Source organism: Ceraceosorus guamensis, assembly GCF_003144195.1.
Source record: "Ceraceosorus guamensis strain MCA 4658 unplaced genomic scaffold IE81scaffold_7, whole genome shotgun sequence".
Classification (NCBI taxonomy): Eukaryota; Fungi; Basidiomycota; class Exobasidiomycetes; order Ceraceosorales; family Ceraceosoraceae; genus Ceraceosorus; species Ceraceosorus guamensis.
Window position 1 is genome coordinate 57,294 of NW_020290002.1, and position 23,986 is coordinate 81,279.

A 23,986-nucleotide genomic window follows, 5' to 3' on the forward strand; every position below is an offset into this window, starting at 1 on the left:
ACTCTGCTCCCAATCATCGCACCTCGTTTCTGCAGCGCGGCTGCGAGTCAAGTCCGCCATCGCCCCTTGGACCTGGCCATCCCATGCGGCTTTCGAGACCCGCTGCCCACCTCGCCTCTCAGCAGTCGTCGCCTTATCACGGTCCCCATCTCACGCGACCACCTCAAGCTATGCTGCCTCCGCATGCGGCCCACTTGTCTAGCTCTTTGCAAGGTCTGCCCACCCAGAATTTGTACACGGGTATCATCACCAAGCGATCCAGAGGTCGTCGCGTTCCGAACAAGCCCGAAGAAGTCAACAACCTGGGCAAGAGCGGAAAGATCTACACTTGCAAAGTGCCTGGCTGTGGAAAATGCTTTAAGCGCAGCGAGCACTTGAAGCGGCATGTGCGCAGTATCCATACGGACGAAAAGCCGTACATGTGCCCCTTTCCCAATTGTTTCAAACGCTTCTCTCGCCATGACAATCTCAATCAGCATGCGCGAGTTCATGCAGGCACAGCACCCGGGGACATCGCTTCCTCGTCCACCTCGTCCATGGGCGGTAGCGTCTCTCCAGCATTCTCGCCGCTGTCGCTCTCTGCGTCCTTCTCCGACCGTAGAGCATCGACGCACTCCCTTTCTAGCCTGCGCCACGAGGACCCGGCATATGGTTGCGACGACGTTGCTTTCTACGACGCCGACGAAGAGCATCACCAGTCATCCGACTGCGGCGAGCACAAGCCTCAAGGAGCCGACTACGACGTCCAGCACTTCGATCTGGCGTAGTGCGCAGGTCGACGCTTGCGTGCATTCATGATTGTCTGTGTGTCATCAAACCCAGCATCAGCCCTACTTGCGCTGCTTATACCCCCATCGACTCTGCCGCACAAGATGCTTGGCGATCGAGCCTCACCAAGGTTGCGCCCGATTCACTTCGCTGCACTGCTCGACACTATTCTCAGCTGTTCATATCGTCCCTTTCGCTGCGAAGGACATCCATGAATGTTCTTCGCATTCGCCGAGCTCTAAATGTTTACTTTGCCCTGATCCCCAGAACCAGATTCCCACTTTGTTGCCCTCTCCTCCTGTAACTCAATACAATCCTCATCGCGCTTCTTGCCCTCTCTTGTCGGCCACCCCGCAGCTTTTACAAGATGCATTTGCTCCCTCTTCCTCCCCTTTACCCATTCCCACCCCTAGACCGGACAGTCCTCACCTTCGGCTTTCTTCAGTACTCTATTTGGAAATCGGATCTGCTTGTCTTTTCTCATCCCGCGTTGCTGTCCTTCGGCGTGATTCACAAGTGGCCGATATGATTGCTTGATCAACACTCCGAATCGATGATGCAGGTCCCTCTACTCCACAGGCCGCGCACTCCGGCTTTTGATCATAACATTGTTGTGATTGTGCTTGCGTGAAGCCGAAAGATTTCCGTACCGTTCAAACACTACTCTGCACACCATCCCTCCAGCGGCACAGACATGGGCTGCCTACGATCCGAATGGGAGCTGCATTCTGAGCGCGATCCACGCATGCGCCAAGGTCATGGACCAGAGCAGCGCTTGTGGTTCTCATTCATCCTGCCAGCACTGCGGTATCAGCTCCAACATCGTGGGCGTGCGCATGCGCCCAGCTGCGATCCACTCCTTTCGGCTGCCCTTCTCGACTCTGTGGAGCGCGGCGATTTGAAGAAGACTTGGCAGCCAGCTCTGAGCCGCTCTGCGCGATTGTCGGCTCCGAAGCCCGACTCATTGACGAAGCTGCTGTCAGAGCAACATCAGCAGGCGCTTCGGCTGCGTCCATGTGAATGGCCCGAGGTCCATCCTGTCCCTCCAACTTGTTCGGCGATGTGCCCGCTGCCGGCATCACCGAAGTGAAAGATGCTAGTGCTTCCCTCGATGCAGCCTGTATGCTCTTGACGGCCGGTCTGGCGGAGGGTGAAATCGCTAGATGGGGCAGCACATGTGCGTGAAAAAAGTCGCGAGCGATGCTAGCACCCTTTAGAGTTGCGGAGTAGGGTTTGACCGCTGTCAGCATCTCAGCAGCACCTCTGTTCGCTTTGCGCAAAGTATCACTCACGTGCTGGTGGTAAATTGCACCCACAAGCGCTTCAACGGCCACACCACGGATGGTCCACAATCCAGACTCGAGCTCGGATCCGTCTCGAGCGGCAGTCCATCGCATGACCTCTTGAAGGCGCAGCGCTGCTCCAACCGTCTCGCCCAAAGCTGCTGTGTGCAGCAAGTCGACCGATTGGGTGAGGGGAAGCTCCTGCTGAGAGAGGAACAGCGAGAGGTAGAGATGCATTGCTCTTCGGCCTGTTGCAACAGCTCAATTGGATGTCAGTCTCTTGAGCCGAGACGGTACGCAAACGCTGCGCAAAAGCAGCCCTGCATCGTTACTCACCCAGAAAGCTCAGCCTTCTGTTGTGCCCCGCGACAGTCCTACCTGTGAGATCGAAGCTCTCATGGGTCACCGCTTGCGCAGCTACTTCCTCTGGCAAAGGCAGCGTAGGGAAGGACCTCTCAAACCATCTCTGCAGCGCTTCTGCTGTGGGTGCTGGATTGAGAGCTCGCGAAGAAGGTCCTGCAAGCCATTCTGTGTGTCGTGCAGGCGACAAATTGACCCGTCAGTATGGATGAGAGGGCAGTAGGAGTGGTTTAATTTGCGTCTTTCTTGGCTGTTATACTCACCATCTCGACTAGCTTGCGGAGCAGCAGATGTCTCCCCCGCGTCCCGACCATCTCTCGTGCTGTACGCTCTCCTCGATCGCTTTTCTCGCAGCTCATCGTGCGCTGCAGCACTGCTTCGCTGTGATGAAGATGACGCATCTGCATCAATCGCGGATGTATGCAGCAGCCCTCCTCTCTGTTGCTGCTGAGCTCCAACCATGAGGCGAACACCGTGACATCCGGTCGAGGTGCCGGCCGAGGAGCTAGAAGAAGAGCCCAGCTTACGCGAGGCGAGAGCAACCGTCCGTTGCGTTGCTCGGGCCAACATGTCGCTCAAGAAGTTAGCGAGGAGGTGTAGCAGAAGAGGAAGAGGGTGCAGGGTCGTGCTGAGTGAATGAAAAGGGAGGGGCGACGTGTTTTGGAGGGATGATAGGCATCAGACCGTCGGCTTGGTAAGAATCGAGAAGGTGTGGGTGGTGGTGTGAAGCCCTGCGCAAAAAGTCTAGACATGCATGCTCGCGTGGCTTAGCAGCAGTCGGGCTGGGAAGAAAGTACTCGATCACGCGCACTCCCTGTCTGCGAGATGCTGCTGTTCACAGGCTTTTCAGGCGAATTGCCTTGCGCTTGCTCTCGGCCGAGCGAAGGGTCCCACGCGTGATGTCGAAAAGGTACCCGTGCCGCGCACCTTCGCGAGTTGCGATTTGAGCCGGTTGAGCCTCGATCCAACTCACACTCACACTCACGACTGTAACTCTTTTCGCACATCGGAGGGGCTGTTGGCAAGCAGGCCAGCGTCTTTATGGAAGCTGTTCAACCACGCTGAGCTAGGATCAGTCCAACACACGCTTTGCGTTCGATTTCAAAGCAGAGCTCATGGGCTTGGAACAACTTTCGCTACTGGTCCACCCTTGTACAACGCTCCTTCAAGACACGCTGCCTCTAGATACCAGTCGGGCTGCACCTTGTCTCGGTGAGGTGTCGAGGCCCGGACAATACAAGCCCTCTGTCTCTGCCTGTTTTGTTCATCTACTAGGTGGAGGCGGCACGCGGCGCTTGTTGAGACCGACACCAGTTTCTGCTGCTGGCGCGTGCGCTGCCGCTAAACCAAGATTGCCTTGAGGGCCAGCTGCAGTGTCTCCGATGTAGTTGCGAGCGTCCGCTTCGGTGTATGCTGGTGGCCCGTCGAATTGAACCGAGCTAGAAGCCTTGTTGAATGCTGCGCCGGGCATTGCAAATCCTGCGTTTGCAAACGAACCAGATGATCGGTGTAAGCATTGTAGTTGCGCGGGAGGACAGTCACGTTGCTCACCGTCGTCGCCTTGAGGAGCTACGGGCAGCTTGTTTCGCTGAGAGCTGGTAGGGCTGCTCTGCGCGCAAGACCGCGGGAGGCGTCAGGCGAAGTTTGCGTCTGGGCGAGTCAGCATGAAGGCGACCACTTACTGGCCTACGTGGATCGGCAAGACTGTACGTCTCTTCTTTTGGCAGAGGCTTGCGCTTGCCCGAACGGAAGCTTTGTTGGCGCTGCAAGGAGTTGATCAGTGAGCGACTCAGCAAATTGCGAGCCTGAGCTGTGTCGAACCACTCTGCGCACCTTTTCGAGATCGAAAGCATACATTGCTGCACCAACCCTGTTGGAGATGCTGAAGGCCAGTCCGACGACAGGCACGCTCTCCAGCAGGGCCGCGGTCAGACCAAAAAGACGGTACTCGAACTGTCGCTCCGTGACCTGAAAAACCGGGCAGTACAGCCTTATCAGGACGGCGCCGCAATCTTTAGTGGTGAATGAAGTCTCTCACCCAGAGTTCAACTTGTAGAGGAGTCATGCGCTTGTGAGCAAAAAGAGGCGAATGCAATTGCCTTCCCATCGACAGGGACCTGATCACGGAGGATGCTATGAGTCCCATGACTGAAAAAAGGAGAATCAGTTGAAGCAATACATCAGCTCCTAGGTAAGACGCGTACGGCCTGTTGGCAAGAGACTCACAGGGGATAAAATCCAAAGGCAGCAGCACGACTGCGAGCAGGGACGCGAATGTGTTAGTCGACGCCAAAGCGACAGCAGCGGGCATCCACGAACCTTTCAGCACGAAGATGCGGATCAGGGGAGAGGCAAGCCGCATATAAATTGCTTGTTTCTTTGCATTCTTTTCAGCTTTGGCAAGTGGAGGCTCAGCCCACTCTTCGAAATAAGGGGTCCACCAATCATCGCCCTTGCCTCTCGATCGGACCTGAGAGGCAATTGCATGGGAAGGATATCAGCCCGTCGTCCAGCTCAAAAGGCTGCGCCAGTCAGGCGCAATGCTCACGGTTGCGGCGTACGCTTCATTGCGACATTCACGCAGCTTTCTTCTCAGCCAGAACTCCATGATGGTGTTGCACTGTCCAAGCACGAACATCATCGCAGCAAAGGTGGTCAAAGAAGGCATCCCAAAACCAAGCAAGCTCGAGTCATTGGAGCCATCCAGACGATCTGCTGTGCTGATGGTTGACTCGTACATGCTAGTACGCGTACGTGATATTAATTGGATGAGTTTCGCGGCATCAATTGGCTTCAGAAGCTGCTTCTGAGAAAACTCACGAAGCCATACCAGTGACACTCGCAGAACCTTTCATGAACCAGGAGACAAAAAGCCTTTGTACTGGCCACGTTACGACCGCCTGCGCAGGTCAGAGTCGCCGACACGAGCAGAGTGAGCAAATGTGATATTTCGGGAAATGGACGTTTCCATCGCGGAGCTCACCCATCCTGCGGCCACTGCTCCAGCTCGCTTGGCAGCTTGAGATGTACGGCTCCACATTGGCTTCCACAAAAGCGGGTCGTGAGCCAGACGATAGGCGCCCACCATGCAATAAGCTGGAGCATGCTACGTCATGAGTACAGCTGGACTCGGTGACATTAGACTGATGCGGCTCGACGTACCTGGCGGCATGTTCAGAAGCTCTTCAGGCATCTTGCCTCTATCTGCTCGATATGGTCGCCTGACAGCTAACTTTTGGGGCCACCTTCAGGCAAACGCTCCCCTCCTTGACTTTTTGAATGGACAAGGCTTAAGAGCTAAGCAGCTATCCACTGCTGTTGTTTCTTGCAGAGAGCCTGTGCGCGCTCCTCCTCCAACAATGCTGCGAGCTTGCTAGCTTGATCGCTCCTGCGTTCCGGCTTGCTTTGAGCACTCCCACGTCCATTCCATAGCAAGTATTATGACGAGATGAGAGATGACATGCAATCGTGAATGAACGAAGAATAACGATCACATTCGAGACCACGCCTTGTATGGTTGTTTCCCCACAGCCACTGCGCAGCGTTCGCTGAGTTTAGGAATGCGTGTGGAGGACAGGGTCTCTCCGCGCCCACGTGGTGCGCTGTGAGAAGTCACGTGTTTCTCTCTTCTCCCCCTCTCTCTCTCTCTCTCTTCTCTCCCTCTCTTCTCTCCCTCTCTTCTCTCCCTCAAAACGCTGAAGGCTCAGGCCTGAATCTGCAGGGCACGACAAAGCAAGCAAGTCATACGGCTAGACGCTCGGGGCTGGATGCCGACTTGCAATGAGCCAGGTCCTGCCGTGGCGGGATGGGCGATACTCACGTGACTCATGCACGCTACCACGTGAGACTGGTGGCTTGTCAGGCTAATCACTACGACTATATACTACTAACGACGGCTTGAATCGTGAAGTTGAATCGCGAATCTTGATCCAGATTGAATGGGTCAATCTTGAATCACCAATCAGAATTGTGAATCGTGAAAGTGGATCACAAGTCATGCACGAATCAAGAAGCGTGAATGCGCAGACATGCAAAGATCGCTGATTTCTGGGGCCAGTCTGCCTGGTGACGTTGTCCGATCGTCAGACACGCATGACTTCTGCACGTCGGAGGCCTCTCGCTCGAGCTGTCCAACTCACACAGCAGGCTGGGCAGCACGTACAGCATATATACAGCAGCAGGGCACGATGGTTCCGACCGGCGATCTACGCTCGCGCAGGGCCTTGCATGTCTGGTGTCTGCCATGCAGCTGCCTCGATGTTATGGGCCGATACGGCGGCCTTCGCGACGCGATTCAGATTGGTGATTCAGACATTCAAAATTCACATTTGACAAAAACTTTTCTTCTTCTCTTGCCGTACGTGTTGCGTGGGGCAACAGAGTGCGGGCGACAGAGGAGCATTATTACCCTCAAGGGATAAGGGAGTTGGGGACCGTCGAGGCATTGCGTGAAGACTGTTCAATCGTGAATCACAATCGTGAATCACAACTACACGAGTCTGACCACAGGCATAGGCCAAGACCGCGTTCACGATTGTGCGCGCGCCGTTGCTGAGTGCAACTTTAACCCGAAGTGTGCGTGATGTATATACGTTGGCTTGGGCGTGGCGGGCAGCACATGCTGCAGGGTTCCGCCCTCCCTCGCTCGTCACGGCCGCGCTGGAGGAGCGCGGAGCAGTCAAGAGCGCACCTGCGCAGGAACCTCTGCTGCTGCAGCGTCCGTCGGTTTCTGCGTCCCAGCCACGCGCGCCGGTGCAGCACATGCAGACGATCGCGAGCGCGCGGCGGCGGCGGCGCACCGACCATCCTGCAGCCGCGCCCGCCAGCAGCAGCAGCAGCGAGGGGGGAAAGGCACGCGCACGCGCATGCGCAGGACGCAGGGAGGCGGCCCAGCACACGCTCCAGCACGCATGGCAGCGCGGCACCCGTGCAGCGCGCAGCGCCCTTTCGAGCATGACGTTTTTGGGCAAAGTTGGCCTTCGGTGCGCATCTCCCTCGATCCCTTGTGGCTCGTTCACAAACCTCGCACATCACGCGCGTTTGGATGCAAATTATAACTTCAAAAGAAAGCTGCCTCGCAGGTTGCCTCTTTCCCACCACATACCAAGCAGTACCTCTAGTACAAAGCGCCACTTGATCATTCCATCGCACAAGACATCTCCGCTCAAAATGACTACCGCACTCGACTCTCTCAAGCAGTACACTGCTGGTTAGTAGCTTGTATGCGCGCAATATCTTCCCTCTGCGCACAAAACCTCTTCTGACTTTCGTCTCCTCCTCGCACTTCCCGTGCTTGCAGTCGTCTCTGACTCTGGTGACTTCGAGTCCATTGACGCTTACAAGCCTCAGGATGCCACTACTAACCCTGTGAGTAACAGGAGCCGGTCGTTGAGATTCTGCGCTGCTTCGAAGTATGAATGGGTCCCATGCCAGGGTCCAGAATGGTGCCACACCGAAGATCTTCCTGCCACATTCCTTCGCTGCACCTCCACCGGGTGCATCAAGTGCTCGCCTGTGCAGCGGAAAGTGGTCAATAAGGAATTTGTCATGATGCACGCACTTGCCTTCTCCAGGAGCGCGCCTTTCCCCCGGCACTCGAAGTGCAATGAAATGCCCTATTCCCTCGTACTGAAGCTTGACTGACACGCTTGCTCGCTCCTTTGGCTACCCCAGTCTCTGATCCTCGCTGCCATCAAGGAGGAGAAGTACGCTCGTCTCTTGGATGTTGCTGCCAAGTACGCTCAATCGCAAAGTGGCGACAAGTCCAATCAGCTCGAGAACGCCGTCGACCGTCTCTTGGTCGAGTTTGGTGTCGAGATTCTGAAGATTATCCCTGGCCGTGTCTCAACCGAAGTCGACGCTCGTCTCTCCTTCAACAAGGAGGCTACCAAGGCCAAGGCCAAGAAGCTCATCGCTCTCTACAAGGAGCAGGGCATTGACAAGCAGCGTGTTCTGATCAAGATCGCCTCCACTTGGGAGGGTATTCAGGCCGCCCGTGAGCTCGAGCGCGATGACGGCATCCACTGCAACTTGACTCTTCTGTTTGGCTTCGGTCAAGCTGTTGCCTGTGCCGAAGGTGGCATCACTCTGATCTCCCCCTTCGTTGGACGTATCCTTGACTACTACAAGAAGGCTACCGGCAAGGAGTACACAGCCAAGGAGGACCCAGGAGTTGTGTCCGTTCAGCGCATCTACAACTACTACAAGCAACACGGCTACAACACCATCGTTATGGGCGCCTCGTTCCGCAACGTCGGCGAGATCAAGGAGCTCGCTGGTTGCGACTTCCTGACCATTGCACCCAAGCTGCTCGAGGAGCTCAAGAACGACAAGGAGCCCGTCAAGCAGGTTCTGAGTGTCGAGAACGCCAAGAAGGCCGAGGCTATTCCCAAGGTCTCCTTCATTGACGATCAGCCCGCTTTCCTTTTCGAGCTCGCGAAAGACGCTATGGCCGTGTCCAAGCTCAACGAGGGCATTGCCAAGTTCGCCGAGGATGGAGAGACCCTTGAGGGCATCGTCGCCAAGAAGCTCGGCGCTTAAATGCGAATCTGGCACCGAATCTGGCACCAATCCTTCACGCACGCCTTGGCTCTCTGAAACCTGCCTCTACTCGTCCTTCGCACCGTCCCCCATCCACTGTCACTGGTGTTTGCATTCGTTTCCCATTCTCTGAGCCTCACGCTCTTCACTTGTTACAAGCAACACAAAACACACAATTGACGGCTCCTCAATAGAAACGAAAGTTGAAGGCTTGCTTGCGAATCTCGAAGAGAGGCTACGGATTTGTCCGACACGGCGTATCTTGTTTTCATGTCGTTCCTTTCAACCTTGTGCATTGGCCGACGCGCTGATGCTCCGTTTTAGGTCGGTGCGCTCAGGACCAGGTTATGCTAAATCTAGAGACCGCAATGCGAGGGAAGTGCGTGGCCCTCCGACGGCCCTGCTCTCCTGCCAGTCAGCGTGGGTGCCCGAATGTGGCGGCTGGACGAATCGGAGGCGCGCCTTGATTCGAAGGTGCGCTCGACTGAGCGGTCTTGAAAGATGCGTAGCGCACCGCATGGCAGATCAGCTCGATTGGAACTTGGGAAAGGCTCGCACAAGCACCTAATGGACAAGACCGTCCGTCTCGGTGCAGAGTGCCGGGCATGCAATGCGGCTTCGCGATTGCACCCAGCCTCCTCGATGGTCAGACAAAGAGACAGCTCGCGCGCCGACGACCAGCATCTTCTCACGATGGCCACGCTCACACTTCCACGGAGACGGCCTTATGAGTTTAGGGAAGCATTGGTTCGCGGATTCGTACAAGCATGAGCGTGTGGGCGATGGTAAGGGATGAAGTAAGAAGAGGGGGTGGCGAGTTGGGGAACAAAAGAAACAAGAAAAAGGGGGGGCGGGGGGGGGGGGAAGATTGCGAGGGTTGTGAGTCGTCGAGATGAACCTCAAGAAAGAAGGACTCTTGCATATGAGCTTTGTAATGCTCGATGAATTGTCGATTGAGGCGAGGCTTGGTCCACCGCGAGTGTGAATATGACTAGGTAGAGATTGCATACAGACAGAAGCGGAGGCTCGCGCCGGGGAGGTAGACTGGGTTTCGCTGGGGGTAGAGATGGGAGTCGAGCGTGCTCGTGACGCTAGGAATCGGCCAGGCAGGTCTTAGGTCGCATCATCTCGCTCCCAAAGTGATACGACCCAGCTTGCCATTCCTTGCGCATGCACAGCCCCATCTCGCAGTGTCAATTCCACCGATGAAACAGCTTGTCTGCCCAAAGGCTCCGGGGCAGGGGCTGCTCCAGTGCAACCTACAGCCACACCCAGAGAACATTTGGACCTAGTCTGTGCGCATTCTCGCCTACGTCTGCCGTCAATTCACCCCACCATGCCAAGGTGCTTCCGATGGCGCTTCACACCCCAACGCTCGTCGGACCGATGCCAGCTCATTTAGAGCCTCCCTTCTTCTGCTTTCGGGGAGGCGTGACCGGTTTGTTCATGTTGATGCCCCCATATGCGTACTTCTGCTTCTTTTCAGCAGGCTTCAAGATCTGAAGTGTGGTGTGCGAACACCGAAGCAGGTCAGTCACTTGCAACTAAGCGGTCCGAGCCCAGAAGCTGTCGCTACTCACTTGGAAAGAGCAGAGCAATGTCTCGTCCACGCTCATCATTGCTCCCGCATTGTCGAACTCCCCACAGTAATTGGGTGCTGAGAAGAGCGTGACCAGCTGCCTCTTCGCGAAGAATTCATACCCGTCCTCGACGACCTGATGCGCTCTGCAGATGAGATCCATATCGTGTTTCTGCAAGAATCGCGAGACTACGTCTGGCCCGAATGTAAAAGAGACACCGCGATCGTTCTCGCTCCACCCTGAGATGTCCTTGTCCGGATCCGACCACAACAAGTCGCAGAGCAAGCCTGCAGAAAGATGACAGAAAGTTACGCAGGCGTCAATTACGGACTTGAGCATCAGAGCAGCGGATGCCGACGGTCATGCGCTCTGTCTACACAGAACTCCAATGACGATCGACTGACCAGTGTCCGGCACGTCTGTGGGTCGCATCACCCTCCTGATTTGTTCCATGCTTTGAAGATCCGGCGACAACCCTCCATGCATTGTGAAGATCTTTTCGTCGATTATGGCGGCGATCGGCAAGCAGTTGAAGCAATCTGTGAACGTCTTCCACAACTTGATGTTGAAGCGCCGTTTGCCTGTGTAAAGACAACGCATACATTCAGCATTGTGAGACTCCCGGAGATGTTCCAGCCAGCTTTCGTAGAGTCTCGTTGACTAGACCCCGCCCTCTACTCCCAATTGGCACGTCTGCCTGCCTATTTTGACTCACACTCATCGTAGAAGCCGTAAATGCGATTGATGGACGCGCACTCGTGATTACCGCGAAGGATGAAGAAGTTTTCGGGGTACTTGATCTTGTACGCCAGCAAAAGACAGATCGTTTCCAAAGACTGCTTTCCCCTGTCTACGTAGTCGCCCAGGAACAAATAATTTGCTTCGGGAGGGAAGCCACCGTACTCGAATAGTCGCAAAAGGTCGTAGTATTGTCCGTGAATATCGCCTGGAGACGTCCAAGACGAGGATAGCGGTGAGCTGATTGAACGACCAACCGCGACGAAGCCCTCGCGAGGAGGATACCGGGCTCCGAGCAGCTCGACTCACCGCAGATCTTGATCGGTGCTTCCAGCTCCAGAAGTATCGGTTGTGTAATGAAGATATCCCTGGCTTTCAGGCACAAATACTTGATCTCGTACTCTTCCAACAGCACTGGCTTGCCAGGTCTCGAGCCGCGCACTAATCGGAGGGCATGCCCGGTTTGCATCGACCTCGTCAGCCAGAATCCTGCTGAGGCCCATTTTTTGGACGCGCCAAGACGTACCTTCCAAGAGCCTATCGATGACATTGTCGAGATCGACATTTGGCACTTCGTAGTCACCCATGTTGAACTGTATGCGAGGTGTCTGGAATCATCAGCTGTGCACCTTTTCGTGAAAGTCTTGGACAATTGCTTCCTGAAATGCCTGAACAGGGAGTAGATCGCTTGTGACCGCAACAAAAGTGGCGAACGCGCGCACAAAACAATCTAGGCTTGACCGGGACGCCCACGAGGATCGCACAAAGCTGAGCCTGTGGCCTGCCAGGTATTAGGCCCTAGCTGAACAGGTGATGTAGCAAACGACGGCACATGCGGATCGCGGATTGCTCCTCCGTGATGGCTCATGCGACTCGCCCACCAATCGCTGTTCTATTCCGGAAGCGCAACAACAAAAAGATGCATGCCCGAATCTTTCGCATCGACTTTCTAACACTCACTCTATCCGCGCGTTGTGAAGGGTGCCTATGTACGGCTGGCCCGGCTTAAATGCACGGGTCGGCGCCAACGAGGGCAATGTAGGTCGATAAGGTGTGGCTGGCAGGCAGTTCGAGTGTATCGCCGCAAAGGTGAAGCGACGAGTCTGACGCGTGTCCTCTCAAAACTCTGCCGGTGCTCCTGTGCAGAAGATACCGCTGGGCCGTCGCAATGCGAGAAAGCGGCAGCAAGCGAAGCGAGCAAGTTTGGTGTGCGAGCTTATTTCGAAGATCCAATCGCTTTCTGACTAGTCGATGCTCGATAAGCTTCTGAATGAATCCACTAGACAACTCGACCCTCGCGCCGAGGAAGGCGAGATGAGTTTTCGAACGAGACTGGCGCGCTTGAGAGCGCTGTTGGACGAATTCGCAGGGTTTGAGCACGGATGTATCTAACACGAGTGGACGATGGACGAGACGAGGCCGCGAGGTGCGTAGTGCCTCTTGTTGGTCAAGGGAATCGTGAGTGCAGGGTAAGTGGTCGTGACGATCATCAATCGGTCAAAAGCTCTAGCAAGACCGGCTTTCGCGTGCTGCTCGCTGGTTTGCGTCGAGCACCAAGCATCGCGCACGCATCATCACCAGCAGCAGCAGCAGCGTAAGGCCTGCCTTGCGCTGCTGCCCTGATTCTACCAGCCAAAAGTTACAGCAGCGCAAGGAACCACGCGCGCGCGCGCGCGCTTGTGTTCGGCGCGCCACGGTCGAAGGCCCGGGATGCGCGCGCGCGGGCGGCAGGCGCGCAAGCGGGCGAGCTGCTGCGACAGACGTCATGCGCGCGCGTGAGGGAGGAGGCTGCAGCGCGATGAGCGTCCACCAAGTCAGGCGCGCGCGCGCGCGCATCCGCGCTTAGCTCGCTCAACATCATCATGACCTATAGAGCTCGCGTGCAGCAGCGGCGGCGACGGTGCATGCTGTGTGCTGCGCTGCGCGGTTCGCTCGCGTGCGTCCATGGCACGCGCTCCCGCGTTCTGCCTCATTGATTCATGCACCGCACTGCGCGCGTTTACGGACGTTAATACTTGCATGGTCCAGCTGGGCCTGTTTAGTAAGGACATTTGAATGCTGCTCGAGCGCCTGGCCGCGCGCGCCTGCGAAGTTTCGTTTGGACTGTTCTTGAATTCAAGACTCAAGATTGTTTGAATTTTAGATAGATCTCCAGAGACCTGACATCAAGACAAGGCGCTTATCGCTCAGCTTGAACTCAATTACGATTACATTTGGAGGTTAGTCAAAGATCGAGTTTTGGAAAGTATAGGGGAGCGTTGACTCGTGCAGGGCCGTTACCGCGAGCGGCGACTTTGCAGTCAAGAATTTTCCAATCAGTTTCGCGACCGCCAAAGGCTGGCAAAGGCAAGAGAGGAGCAAGGCGAGTCTTCGGTCGACGTGAGCGAGCAGACTTGAACCGGACTTATCGTGCAGTCAAGATTTGAACCTTTTTCATGATGGACTTTTTCGACTGTTATTCTTGATTGTTGGCGATCTGTAGCAACATCACAATTCGTGAAACGACAGCCAGAGATCATTCTTCAGAAAGCGAAATTCGTGATTCTGGTGTGGACTGCATCGGATCCAATGCTGCTAAGCTTCGAACAGCGAGGAGTCGGATGCGCCAGCGGCGCATCATCGACAGCACGCCGTGCTGCGATGCTCCAGGTACCGTTCGACGGAGAAGTTGTCTGCGGGATGGTTTCTGTCACAACTTGCTCGGCAATGTCCATAAGCAAGCGCGTGGTGCTATAGCTGTCGGCGAGCTGGCCAGCCGGATGTCAGGGCAGTCAAGGAGTCGAACAGGGGCTGAAGTCTACGTCGATGGCGCTGGCCAGCTTCGTCTCGCGCTTGTGCCAGGATCAGAGCACGTCAACCGTTAATCCTCCCAAGCGCTCGAATCACGCATCAATCAGAGTCAGAATGTACGCGGCGTCGTGAGCCGCGCATCGGTGACATTGAATGGGCGTCTCCTCGCGTTCCTTGCTCTTTGGCGGTCGTGAGTATCATATACTTGTGGCTCTATGCTGGTTTTCTCGAGAGTCAAACTACGACGCTGCGGCGAGCAGCGCTCTCGCTGCTTCTCTGGTAAGCCGCGGTCCTGCCAGGCCGTCTTTGGAGCTTGATATGTACGCTCGATTGAGGATTAGATCGGTGATGAGCGCATCTACTTCTTTGACCTTGGACAGGCTGAATGCTGCCTGATCCTCTTTGGTGCCCGAGCGAATTACGCTGGCACCTTCACCTCGTTGGAGTAGTTTGCTTGTCGTCTGTGGCACCGCACATCAGACATCAGCCTCACTGCGTTCTTGTATGGCGTGCGCGACTCGGACAACTCACGGCCTTCAATCCCCACAGAGACCTTAGCCAGGGCCCCGTGTTTCGGGTGCCTGGATCGACGCGGTCACACATGTCTACCACTCTTAAGAAGCTCGTGTACGCCTTTTCGAGCTCCTGGGCAGTGTACTGGGTCTCGGCCAATTGAAGCACGACAAAGATGTTTTGCGGTTGCAGCAGTTGCAATTCCTCTAGAGCAAAGATCGCTTGCGGATACCTTCATGTCAATAGAGCTGAGGTCAGCAACGCAGTCAGCAGGCTCAGTTGCGCCAACATGACGACACTCACAGCGCAACATTCGCATACAAGCCTGCCAGCTCCTGCCACCCCTCAGCATCTGCGTAGTAGTGATCGAGGAAGGCGCGCAGGGCAAGTATAGCATTTGGTACACCTCCACGTGGATCCATGTTAGGGTCGATAGCCTTCATGGCTGCTATGCGCCGCTTTGCCATCGTCTAGATAGGTAAAGTGCGAGATTGATGGGTCGGAAGTGGAGAGGACAGCCATGAGAGCTACATCCACTCACCACGTCCGTGGGGTCTTTTGCAAGCTGCGACTGATAAAAGTCCAGCGCTTTCGATGCTTCGCCTCGCGCTTCGAGCAGCATTCCTTGCAAGCTGGCCACCCGACTCGATTCGGGAAATCTCGTATTGAGCCGTGAGACGCAGAGCTTGATGAGGAAGAGTGTGAAGGGACGTCAGCCACGACCATCAGCCGTCAGCACTTGGACAGGCACGTCGATGAGCGGCTGATCTGCGGAGCTGCCAGAGCATCCCGTCGCATCTGCTCACCTCTGCCACTTCCCAGTTGCCAACGTCTAGCGCGGCGATGGCAATTTGCTCCAGCAGCGACCACAATTCATCCTGGCCAAGCGCGTTCAAGTGCCCTCCCAGAAGGATCAACTCTCCACAAGCAACCACCTCTTGACTTCGTCGATCGGGTCGTCTGATCAGCAGTCAAGTGAATCGGGTATCTTTTGAGCTCTGTGATATCCTCTCGGCACGACACATTCAGCTGGCGGGCTCACCTCCTCTGCTCCGCCAAAAAGTCCAAAGCCTGGGCGACACTGCGCTTTGAGGTGGAGGGTGCCGACATCCTGAGCCATGCGCGCTGTCAGACGATCTGAGCCGGTAGCATGTGATGGACTATGGAGCTTTTGGAAGGTAAGATGGATGACGGAGCTGATCGAAAGCCAAGTTCTTCCTGCGCACATGTATGTGGGCATGCAAGAGCTTGAGGCGAGCAGTTGTACGGCCCTCGAGGGCGTGACCGGCCCGTGCGCTCTCCCTTCACCTTAGGTATAGAAGATGCATGCTGTGTACCGGTATATGTAGATGGCGGGCGCCGCGGCACGATGCACTCACGACGGGTGTGTGCGGTCGCGCGCGGGCCTGCTCTAGAGCTTTCCCTGCATGGCGGCGGCAGGTCCCACCCAGCAGCAGCGGCATTCAGCTGCTCCTGCCCTGCATCGAGAGATTCACGATTCCAGTTGTGGATTCAGATCGAAGCAGCTCACAGCATGCTTGCATCGCCACCCACACCCACCTCGATGAGCCCACACCCACCCACGATTCGTCGTCGCTGCTGCTGACTGTGGCATATGCAAGTATTCTGAGGCACACGGTACTAGAGTAGTGACAGCCCACTCTGCTGGCTCCAACCTCACCGCTTCTTCACATTGCCGTGCACCTTCGCACGCGCACATTTGAGCGCCAAGGTCATCGTATCCGCTGCAAGGCTTCAACAGAGCCTCAATTTCGGCCATTTGAGACCTGGAAATGGCGGCGCCTCTGAGCGTAGAGGAGGCACTGGCTCCAGTAGAAACTGTCACTGCGGCCGCTAGCATTGCGAGCGGCTCGGGTACCAACGGGTCGTCCATTGCGAGCACATCGGCGACAGCGGACTCTCTGAGCTCAGCAGAAGATGGCTGGCCAGCGGACGAAGATGAGGAAGAGAAGAGCGCGGTACAGCTCAAGATTGAGCTCAAAAGGGCGAAGCAGGAGAGGAATGCTTTCGAAGCCCAGTACCAAGGCTTGCTCAGCAAGCTGACAGCCATGCGCAACACGCTGGGTGAGCGGCTTCGACAGGATGCTGTGAGTATCCAATATTCGAAGCGCACTCCTGAATTTGAAAGCGCGATCCGACTACGACACTGACGCATGCTGAACTACACGTGCTCGCTGAATGCAGGAAGAGCTCGATCGGCGAGAGTCGAATATCGAGAGCTTGCAGGCACAATTGACGACGCAGACCGAGCTAGTCGAGACGCTCAAGAACGAGCTCGTAGGATCTCATGCAGACGTGGAGCGGCTCCAGACATCCTTGGATCTAGCAAGGAATGCGGCTCCTCCAGATCGAACGCGAGAGCTTGCAGAAAGTGCGGAAAGGCTTCGAATCGAGGCTGAAGGCTGGGAGAGCGCATACACAGAAGAGCGTGGGCTTCGAGAGGAGGCAGAGTCGCGAGCTGCAGAGGCCGAACGGAGGAGAGATGAGGCAGAGAGGAAAGAGATGGAGGAAGCTACACGAGCTGAGAGAGAAGGCGCCACAGCGAGGGAACTTCAGGCGGTTTTGGAGGAATTTCAGGCAGGTGAGCAGCAGCATCTTACCGGCAACATCTCTTGCGGCGCTGACCTTAACGACTGCTTCGACGTGCGCTTGCTCGCTGGCAGCGCAAGAAAGTGAGCTGCAACGCGCTCTAGGAGACTATCAAGAGAAGTACGACACCATCGTGGCTTCTCTCGAGGAGTACAAACAGCGCACGACCATAGCGGAAGTGAGTGATGGGACAGTATCTGCTTCCAAAATGGCCTGGCTGAGGAGATCGCCTCCCAATTCAGAGCAAGCTTGCGGACTACCGAGACGCCGCGGAGCGGAATGCAATACTAGAGAAAGAGGTCAGAGAAAAGAACCTCTTGGTGGGCAAATTGAGGCACGAGGGTGAGTCATGCGCAAGAGAATCCCGCCTGCTGTCAACTTATTCGTTTACTTTTTGAGTCTCCCCGCAGCCGTAATTTTGAATGAGCATCTCACCGAGGCTTTGAGGAGATTAAGGTCGGACACGTCGGATTCAAACGTGGACAGGTGAGAGCGCGAGTCTGTGCGATCGCTCACGATCTATTCTAAAGCCCCGCACTTCGCATCTAGACGGCTTGTCACCAACCTTTTTGTGCAGTTCTTGACGACTCCGAGGGCAGATGCAAAGCGCTTCGAAATGCTCTCCTTGATCGCGTCGGTATTGCAATTTACTGACGAGCAGCGCGAAGCGACAGGCTTGCAACGCGTTGCTGGTGCTTCGGGCAGCGCGTACAACAAAGGTATGCCGCCAGGAGTAAGAAGAGGTAGCAGTATCGGCGGCCACACGCGGTCGGAAGCGAGCAGTGGAGGAACGGGAGACGAGGTGAGATCTACCTGTTTTCTTTGCCCACACGCGAACTCTTCAATTTCAGCTCAAACGTCCACTTTTGTGACCGCCGATGTCTTAGTCTTTCTCCAATCTGTTTCTGGAATTCTTGCTGTCCGAAGCGGACAAGGCTAAACCAACCCGCGAAGCAAACGGTCAGGCGAGCGAGCCCACGAGCCCCAAGACACCGACGACTGCACCAGCAACCTTCAATTTAGGCAGCCTAGCAGCTTTGAGGCGGCCCTCTACCGACCTTTTCCGCGGCTCTAGCGCCACCAGCAGCGGCACCAGGACCCCGCTCTCCCCATCTTCCAGCACGACATCGGGTCCCATGTCTCCTCCGCCTTCTTCGTCAACCGTGAAAGGCAAGCCACCACTTGGCTGATCGCTTTCATCGCAATGCAATCGATACCTTTACCGGTCCGCAAATCATTGTACTGGGCCCGCGCCTTGAGTCTTTGTCCCAGATGTGGCCGGGCCTGACATCGACCACAGACTGACGCCAGAATGAAGCCTCGAGGAGAGACAAATGCATACTAGGTGTTAGGACGCAGCGGATGGACGGTGATCTCGCGCCTCGGCTAATTCTGAGCGCCTACCAAAGGTTGGATTTTTGACGAGTTCGAAAGCTCTCGGACCCATGACTCGCAATTGTTGGGCTCACCGCCATGCGTGGTTTGCGGTCAAAGTACGCGTGTCCACAACGTCCTCTTACGCAACATGCGCGTTGGTGATGTTCGACAACGCAGTCTGCCATTCACATTACTGCACGGAGATGCGCCTGCGCTCGTGCGCGCGCTCTGTGAATTGGGCGAAGGTGGAAGATGCAAAGCTCGGCAGATGAGGAACGATGGTGCGCGCCAAGGTACAGCAGCAGCAGCAGCAGCAGCAGCAGGTCAGGATCAACATCAAAGTCAGAGCGCGGCTCATCCAAGATCCGATAAAGGCTGTGCTATGCATGCAGAAGAAGGGGGCCAAATTCAGACGAGCTGATGCAGCCTGTCGGAGGATTGTGTCTCACACGTGTGCGGGTGCGGCGTGCTGGTGTGGAACGGGTACACCCTACGCGTGGAGATGGTGCTTAATTGCACCCAGCAAACTGCGCATGAACGTGATTCGTGATTATTCAAAGATTATCATTCATGATTCGTGAGCCTTCTGATTCACTACTTTGGGATCCTTCAAAGATTCGCGCGCATATATATATGCTCGACTCGACTCTCTGACTTTTACTACAGCACGCACGGAGCAGGCGCCCAGGGTCCCAGCCAGCAAGCATCTTGGTTCGCCCGCGTAGCTGCATGGCCGCCATAATACCGTACAACTTCAACCTTGTAATCAAGCATATGAGACGCTTAATGCTTAATGGTGATTGTGATTCCAGAGACGAGAGGCAATTCGTCTTGCGATTGACTGCAGGACCAGCAGCATGCACGGACCGCATATACAAGACTTCAGTTGAACATGAAAACCTATCCACATGTGATTCAAATTTCGATTGATGGTGCGACGGCGGCAGAAACCTTTTTGAGGAGGTCATCATGCCGAACGGCGGCACGCGCTCGGCAGGTTCGCTCTCCGCTTTGACTCTGTGCGCAAGTCTTTGTCTATGTACCGATATGTAGGGTACACAACGGTATACAGTACTCGTGACTGTAGCTGCTGGGCCGGCCGCGCTTAGGGTTGCGGGTCTGAATGGACAGATGTTCCAAATTGATGATCGCCTAACGAGTCGTTGCTCCGCGTTGTCATGCCCCTTTCATCTTTGCATTCGATCACGAACCATGCAACACTGCTTGATTATTGCACATGTATCGAATACTCGCCCTTCCCAGTCTATCCACATCCACCTTGTCGCATGCTGGATGCCCGCAACCCAAACAGGGGGCTGGCTGGCTGGAACGCTTGCTTGCTTGGCCTGAGCACAGCGCGTCTCGCGAACCACAAATCGCGAATGCTTTGATGATCAACGTGCATTCATTTACACTTCGCCATTCACGCTTGATTATGACTCGGAGTCTGCCGAGTCACATCGACTGCGTGGCGGACTTGCGTGGAAAATGCGTGATTGAAGGGGGGGGAAGAAAGGGCCCAAGGTTCACGTCCAATTGATGACCGAGTATGCTGCTGCTGATCAGACAACGAAGTTTGCGTGGTGGAGAGCAGGCGCCAGTGTCTGTGTATATATAGGCCATCATCTGACCCATATATCTACGCTTTGCGAAAGAGCCGACATCACCACCATTCCCCCCCTCGCGCATTCCCCAACCCGCCCCTCTTCCCCTTCCTCTCCCACTCCCGCCGCGTTGCCGCATCTCCTCATCATGCCAGCAGCCTCCCACACCTTCAGCCGAGCCTCGGCTTGTGTTTGCAGGCGGCCCGGCGCTGGCCCCTCTCGATTATCACGTGGGAGCGCGAAATTGCAGGGGCAAGCTCCGGCGTGCGCCTCTTACACAACGCCCATCACATCTCTGGCGCAGAGCACCGCGAGTGCAGCTCGATTGTTGCACAGGTCCAGCGTCAGACCGCCCATGCACAGCGAGGAAGATTCTTTAATGTGGAAGGTGAGTCTGAGTCGTGCCAGACCGTCTCTTCTGACTCACATCAACTCGATGGATGGATGGAGAGCTGCCTGAGCCTGCATGCACGTGAGTCTTGCGTCAAAGTGGAGCGACGGATTGAAAGAGCTAGCTAGCTAGGCGGCAGCAGCTGCATGCTGGTCTGGGTACGCGTGCCCGCCTCTTCTGTTGCGTCTGCTTTGCTGCGCACATGCGCGCTCTCCGCGGTCGAAAAGATTTCACATCTTCTCGCGGCATCAGATACACCACAACAAGCAGGCCAAAGTTGGCCTTGCAGTTGCCTGCAGGGCAGATAGCGATCACGGCGATCGCACCGCTCGGCACCTTCCTAGCTTTGCCCTTCTCTTCGTGCACATTCACAAAATCAGTATAGGCGTCGCTCACCGGGGCCAGCAGTTGCTCGATTCATCGATCGCTTCGCGTACAACCCTTTTCTCCATCTTCGTCCTTGCGTCATCGAACACATTGCGCTGATCATCATCATCTTCTTCTTCTTCTTCTTCATCTTGCACTTTCCGCAAACTCTGCTTCCACTCCTTTCCCGTCAACCTCTTCACTTCACCACGCGCGATGTCGCCTCATCCGTGATTGTTCGCCACCCAATCCCTCGTCTACGTCGCGCCGATTGCCTCGTTCACCATGGGCTCCAAACGCCCAATGCAGAGCCTGATCCTCGAGATCCTCAATGCTCAACCATCACTTAGAGATTCAAAGACCTACCTCAACTCCTTTGCCCCTCGAACTCGTCAGCCCAGCTCCGGTGGGACGTCACGACAGCTTCCGCCTGGCTTCTTGCAGCAACAGCAGCATCAGCAGAAGCAGCCCAACGGTGAAACGTCGTCGAGTGCCGGCTCAGGTCTGAAGCTGCCAAACTCCTTTCAAGTTCCACCCCCGCCCATTGCCAGACCCGCGAACCCCAACAAGCATCGCGACGACGTCAACCGACCTGAGCATCTCGTTTCGCGGCATTCAACTTCCCAAGAGCAGCAAGAATTGATCCCCGCAAAGGATGGCACGGAAGCAGCCCTGCAGCCCGAGCTCTCGCCGGGGCCCATCACTCAGCAGCACACCGCCTTGGTCAAAGTGCAGGGGCCTTTCACAGACAGGCAATTGGAGAGCATAGCAGAGGGAATGGTCTACCTGAAGAAGCTTGGGCTGGTCTCCGTCATCGTGATGGACTCAGAAGAGGCCACGTGGAGCAGTGGAGTGTCCCACTTTGCCTCCGTCGATGGTCGACGCTTGGACGCTTCGGAGATGGACGAGGTTGAAGAGGCTAGCATGGCCCCTTGGCTTGGCGAGGCCGCCGTAAGGGCGAAAGGAGCCGCTAAGGCAGCGGCGGGTAGCAAGGGCAGACGTCTTGGATTGGCTCAAGAGGCTCTCAGAAAGAGGCTCGTTGCGGACGTCTACAAGCTTTCGGAGCTCTTGTCCCAAAAGGGCGCTCCAGCCAGGCCTTTCCCTCAGGCTATCATGCGCGTGGATGCCGAGGCAGTGACTGCGAGGCATGCCGCCTCACCTCCTCACTTCCCGGAAAGAGCACCGAGGCGTTCAGCCAGAGAGGGCAAAGCAGGTCATTGCTGGGCAAACCAGACAGCTTCAGCGCAAGGACAGAATCTGGAGGCTAAAGCGTCGCTTGCCGCGGCGTCTTCATCTTCGTCGTCGGTCACAGCTGCAGGTGGGAACCTAATGTCCGCAGTCCACAGATCGCCAGTGGCTAGCGACGACGACCTGTCCACCTTGCGGTCCGCGCTGGCCAGCGACCAGATTCCAGTATTGGCGCCTCTTGCTCTGTACAGCGATCCCGAAGAGCATGGAGCAGAGAGGACTGTATGCGTGTCTGCAGACGATGTGCTTGTTGGGCTGGCTAGAGATATGTCTGCTGCTGCGCGCGCTGAGGAGACTGCTGCGCTGCAGGGACAAGGACTGGAAGACGGCGTCGACATGATGCCTCTGCGCTTGATGGTCATGTGAGTGCAGTGGAGGGCTCGTAGGAGCGATTTTGGCCTAGCCGCTAAGGCTTTGCGATTTTTCTGTCCCAGAAATCGAGAGGGAGGCATACCATCCCACGCACGAGGAGGCAACCCTCATCTCTCCATCAATCTGGCCTCAGAGTATGCGCACATCCGCGACCATTTCGTCTGGTCTCGCACACATCCCACGGCACTCAGCAATCTCGCAATGGTGCAGGATTGCCTTTCCTACATGCCACACTCTTCCTCTGGCGTCGTCGTCTCGCACAGATCACCACGAAGTCTGATTGCGAACCTGATCACCAACAAAGCAGCTCACTCGCCTTCCTTGCCGCATCGCCTCCTTGCGAGCCGCAAGGATGTCAGACATACACCCACTATCATTCGACCAGGACTTGATGTACGGGTGCTTTCCGACTTTGCTCAGGTGGACCAGCACAAGCTCACTGCTTTGCTAGAAGCTAGTTTCGGCAGGAAGCTCGACGCCGAGACCTATTACGCGCGCTTGACTAAATCTTGCGACTTTGTTATCGTCACTGGTGACTATCAAGGAGCTGCGATCGTGACTAGGGAGATGGCACCAACCGACGTGGAAGGTGTGGACGAGCCCATCGCGTACTTGGACAAGTTTGCGGTCTTGCCAAGTCTGCAAGGTTCCGGAACTGTCGACTTCCTTTGGGGCGCTCTGAGAGACGAGGTGCACGGACTTGGACTTCTCGATGCGCTCAACGATAATGGGGGCGCTGGTGGTTTTGGTACTGGACGCGATCTCGTCTGGAAATCTCGCGCAGACAATCCGGTCAACAGATGGTATTACGAGCGCTCGAACGGTTTCATGAGAATAGACACGCGCTCTGAAGCGGAAAAGAAAGTCGCTGCCTCTGTTGAGGGTGAGGACCAGTACAAACCTGCGTGGAGCATGTTCTGGTGCGACGCGGAAGATAGGATCTCGAGAATGGCTGGAGAAAGAAGGCTGGGTGCGGAAGCCAGCGCCGAAGACGTTCTTGCGTACGAAGAGGAGCAATCTCACCGATCTGCCGCTTCGCGCCGGTCATCTGCAGCGGATCGAACATCTAGGGCAAGTGTGTCCTCCTTTGCCAGGTCGAGCGCGACCGATAGCCCAGCCGCGCGCAGCGCTCGCAAAAGAGCGGCCCGGCTGCACGCCCTCGCGCAAGGCTACGAGGAGGATGATGAAGTGCCCGAGTCGTCGACTGGCGCAGCGTACGGTGACCGCCACGACCACCATTCGCACTCCTTCGAAGCAGCCCAGAGAGATCCGAGCACCGGTAGGTTGCTCTCTGAGCTTGACCCCCGTCCTGGCGGCGCTGGAGCTGCTTTACTGCCAATCGTTGCACCTGAAGAAAGCGGCCGCTTGCAACGATGGGCTGCCTGCATGGCCACCATACCCACCGCGTGGGCTTGAGTGAAGTGCACGAGCACGTCCCCAAGATGA

At 56.0% G+C, this 23,986-nt stretch overlaps 8 protein-coding genes across 8 annotated transcripts; 4 read left to right on the forward strand and 4 right to left on the reverse strand.

The window, feature by feature from the left end:
- Positions 1–317: 317 nt before the first annotated feature.
- IE81DRAFT_272797 (hypothetical protein) lies at positions 318–491 on the forward strand (the record flags this gene model as incomplete). The annotated part of the gene is made up of 1 exon (XM_025511424.1): positions 318–491. A coding segment is annotated over one exon (174 nt), but the record flags the coding sequence as incomplete, so codon positions are not given.
- A 1,065-nt stretch (positions 492–1,556) lies between these two features.
- IE81DRAFT_345039 (hypothetical protein) lies at positions 1,557–2,981 on the reverse strand (the record flags this gene model as incomplete). The annotated part of the gene is made up of 4 exons (XM_025515872.1): positions 1,557–1,979; positions 2,061–2,299; positions 2,388–2,579; positions 2,675–2,981. The coding sequence occupies 4 exons, from the start codon at positions 2,979–2,981 to the stop codon at positions 1,557–1,559; spliced, it is 1,161 nt and encodes a 386-aa protein (XP_025372131.1).
- Positions 2,982–3,415: 434 nt separating this feature from the next.
- Positions 3,416–5,920, reverse strand: IE81DRAFT_298049 (hypothetical protein). Its single transcript, XM_025512173.1, has 10 exons — positions 5,574–5,920; positions 5,395–5,507; positions 5,232–5,311; positions 4,960–5,152; positions 4,731–4,881; positions 4,638–4,667; positions 4,450–4,559; positions 4,245–4,379; positions 3,963–4,174; positions 3,416–3,890 (listed from the first exon to the last, which is right to left on the reverse strand). Exons 1-10 carry the CDS (start codon positions 5,602–5,604, stop codon positions 3,851–3,853), a joined length of 1,095 nt encoding a protein of 364 aa, XP_025372132.1. The 5' UTR covers positions 5,605–5,920; the 3' UTR covers positions 3,416–3,850.
- A 1,605-nt stretch (positions 5,921–7,525) lies between these two features.
- IE81DRAFT_320565 (transaldolase) lies at positions 7,526–9,175 on the forward strand. Its single transcript, XM_025513069.1, has 3 exons — positions 7,526–7,620; positions 7,711–7,778; positions 8,085–9,175. The coding sequence occupies exons 1-3, from the start codon at positions 7,581–7,583 to the stop codon at positions 8,949–8,951; spliced, it is 975 nt and encodes a 324-aa protein (XP_025372133.1). The 5' UTR covers positions 7,526–7,580; the 3' UTR covers positions 8,952–9,175.
- A 956-nt stretch (positions 9,176–10,131) lies between these two features.
- On the reverse strand, positions 10,132–11,868 carry IE81DRAFT_361366 (putative serine/threonine protein phosphatase PP1). The gene is made up of 6 exons (XM_025516728.1): positions 11,796–11,868; positions 11,579–11,710; positions 11,247–11,477; positions 10,936–11,112; positions 10,532–10,818; positions 10,132–10,450 (listed from the first exon to the last, which is right to left on the reverse strand). Exons 1-6 carry the CDS (start codon positions 11,854–11,856, stop codon positions 10,346–10,348), a joined length of 993 nt encoding a protein of 330 aa, XP_025372134.1. The 5' UTR covers positions 11,857–11,868; the 3' UTR covers positions 10,132–10,345.
- A 2,430-nt stretch (positions 11,869–14,298) lies between these two features.
- Positions 14,299–15,682, reverse strand: IE81DRAFT_328278 (hypothetical protein; the record flags this gene model as incomplete). Its single annotated transcript, XM_025515098.1, has 6 exons — positions 14,299–14,520; positions 14,591–14,804; positions 14,876–15,042; positions 15,114–15,257; positions 15,379–15,532; positions 15,615–15,682. 6 exons carry the CDS (start codon positions 15,680–15,682, stop codon positions 14,299–14,301), a joined length of 969 nt encoding a protein of 322 aa, XP_025372135.1.
- A 385-nt stretch (positions 15,683–16,067) lies between these two features.
- IE81DRAFT_320570 (hypothetical protein) lies at positions 16,068–18,758 on the forward strand. The gene is made up of 7 exons (XM_025513070.1): positions 16,068–16,680; positions 16,778–17,174; positions 17,257–17,360; positions 17,425–17,524; positions 17,593–17,668; positions 17,732–17,984; positions 18,070–18,758. Exons 1-7 carry the CDS (start codon positions 16,366–16,368, stop codon positions 18,370–18,372), a joined length of 1,548 nt encoding a protein of 515 aa, XP_025372136.1. The 5' UTR covers positions 16,068–16,365; the 3' UTR covers positions 18,373–18,758.
- Positions 18,759–21,223: 2,465 nt separating this feature from the next.
- IE81DRAFT_286321 (hypothetical protein) lies at positions 21,224–23,956 on the forward strand (the record flags this gene model as incomplete). Its single annotated transcript, XM_025511669.1, has 4 exons — positions 21,224–22,054; positions 22,154–22,530; positions 22,603–23,541; positions 23,680–23,956. The coding sequence occupies 4 exons, from the start codon at positions 21,224–21,226 to the stop codon at positions 23,954–23,956; spliced, it is 2,424 nt and encodes an 807-aa protein (XP_025372137.1).
- Between the last annotated feature and the right edge of the window lie 30 nt (positions 23,957–23,986).

Bases quoted from the DNA above. Each gene is read 5' to 3' on its own strand.
- IE81DRAFT_320570 (XM_025513070.1), top strand. From the start codon at position 16,366: ATGGCGGCGCCTCTGAGCGTAGAGGAGGCACTGGCTCCAGTAGAAACT. The intron at 16,681-16,777 runs GTGAGTATCCAA...CGCTGAATGCAG, and splicing joins AGCGGCTTCGACAGGATGCT to GAAGAGCTCGATCGGCGAGA. The intron at 17,525-17,592 runs GTGAGTCATGCG...GTCTCCCCGCAG, and splicing joins GGGCAAATTGAGGCACGAGG to CCGTAATTTTGAATGAGCAT.
- IE81DRAFT_361366 (XM_025516728.1), bottom strand. From the start codon at position 11,856: ATGGGTGACTACGAAGTGCCAAATGTCGATCTCGACAATGTCATCGAT. The intron at 11,478-11,578 runs GTGAGTCGAGCT...GGACGTCTCCAG, and splicing joins AGCACCGATCAAGATCTGCG to GCGATATTCACGGACAATAC. The intron at 10,819-10,935 runs GTCAGTCGATCG...ATCTTTCTGCAG, and splicing joins CACAGACGTGCCGGACACTG to GCTTGCTCTGCGACTTGTTG.
- IE81DRAFT_298049 (XM_025512173.1), bottom strand. From the start codon at position 5,604: ATGCCTGAAGAGCTTCTGAACATGCCGCCAG. The intron at 4,882-4,959 runs GTGAGCATTGCG...ATTGCCTCTCAG, and splicing joins ATGAAGCGTACGCCGCAACC to GTCCGATCGAGAGGCAAGGG. The intron at 4,175-4,244 runs GTGCGCAGAGTG...AACTCCTTGCAG, and splicing joins ATGCTTTCGATCTCGAAAAG to CGCCAACAAAGCTTCCGTTC.
- IE81DRAFT_320565 (XM_025513069.1), top strand. From the start codon at position 7,581: ATGACTACCGCACTCGACTCTCTCAAGCAGTACACTGCTG. The intron at 7,621-7,710 runs GTTAGTAGCTTG...CCGTGCTTGCAG, and splicing joins TCTCAAGCAGTACACTGCTG to TCGTCTCTGACTCTGGTGAC. The intron at 7,779-8,084 runs GTGAGTAACAGG...TGGCTACCCCAG, and splicing joins AGGATGCCACTACTAACCCT to TCTCTGATCCTCGCTGCCAT.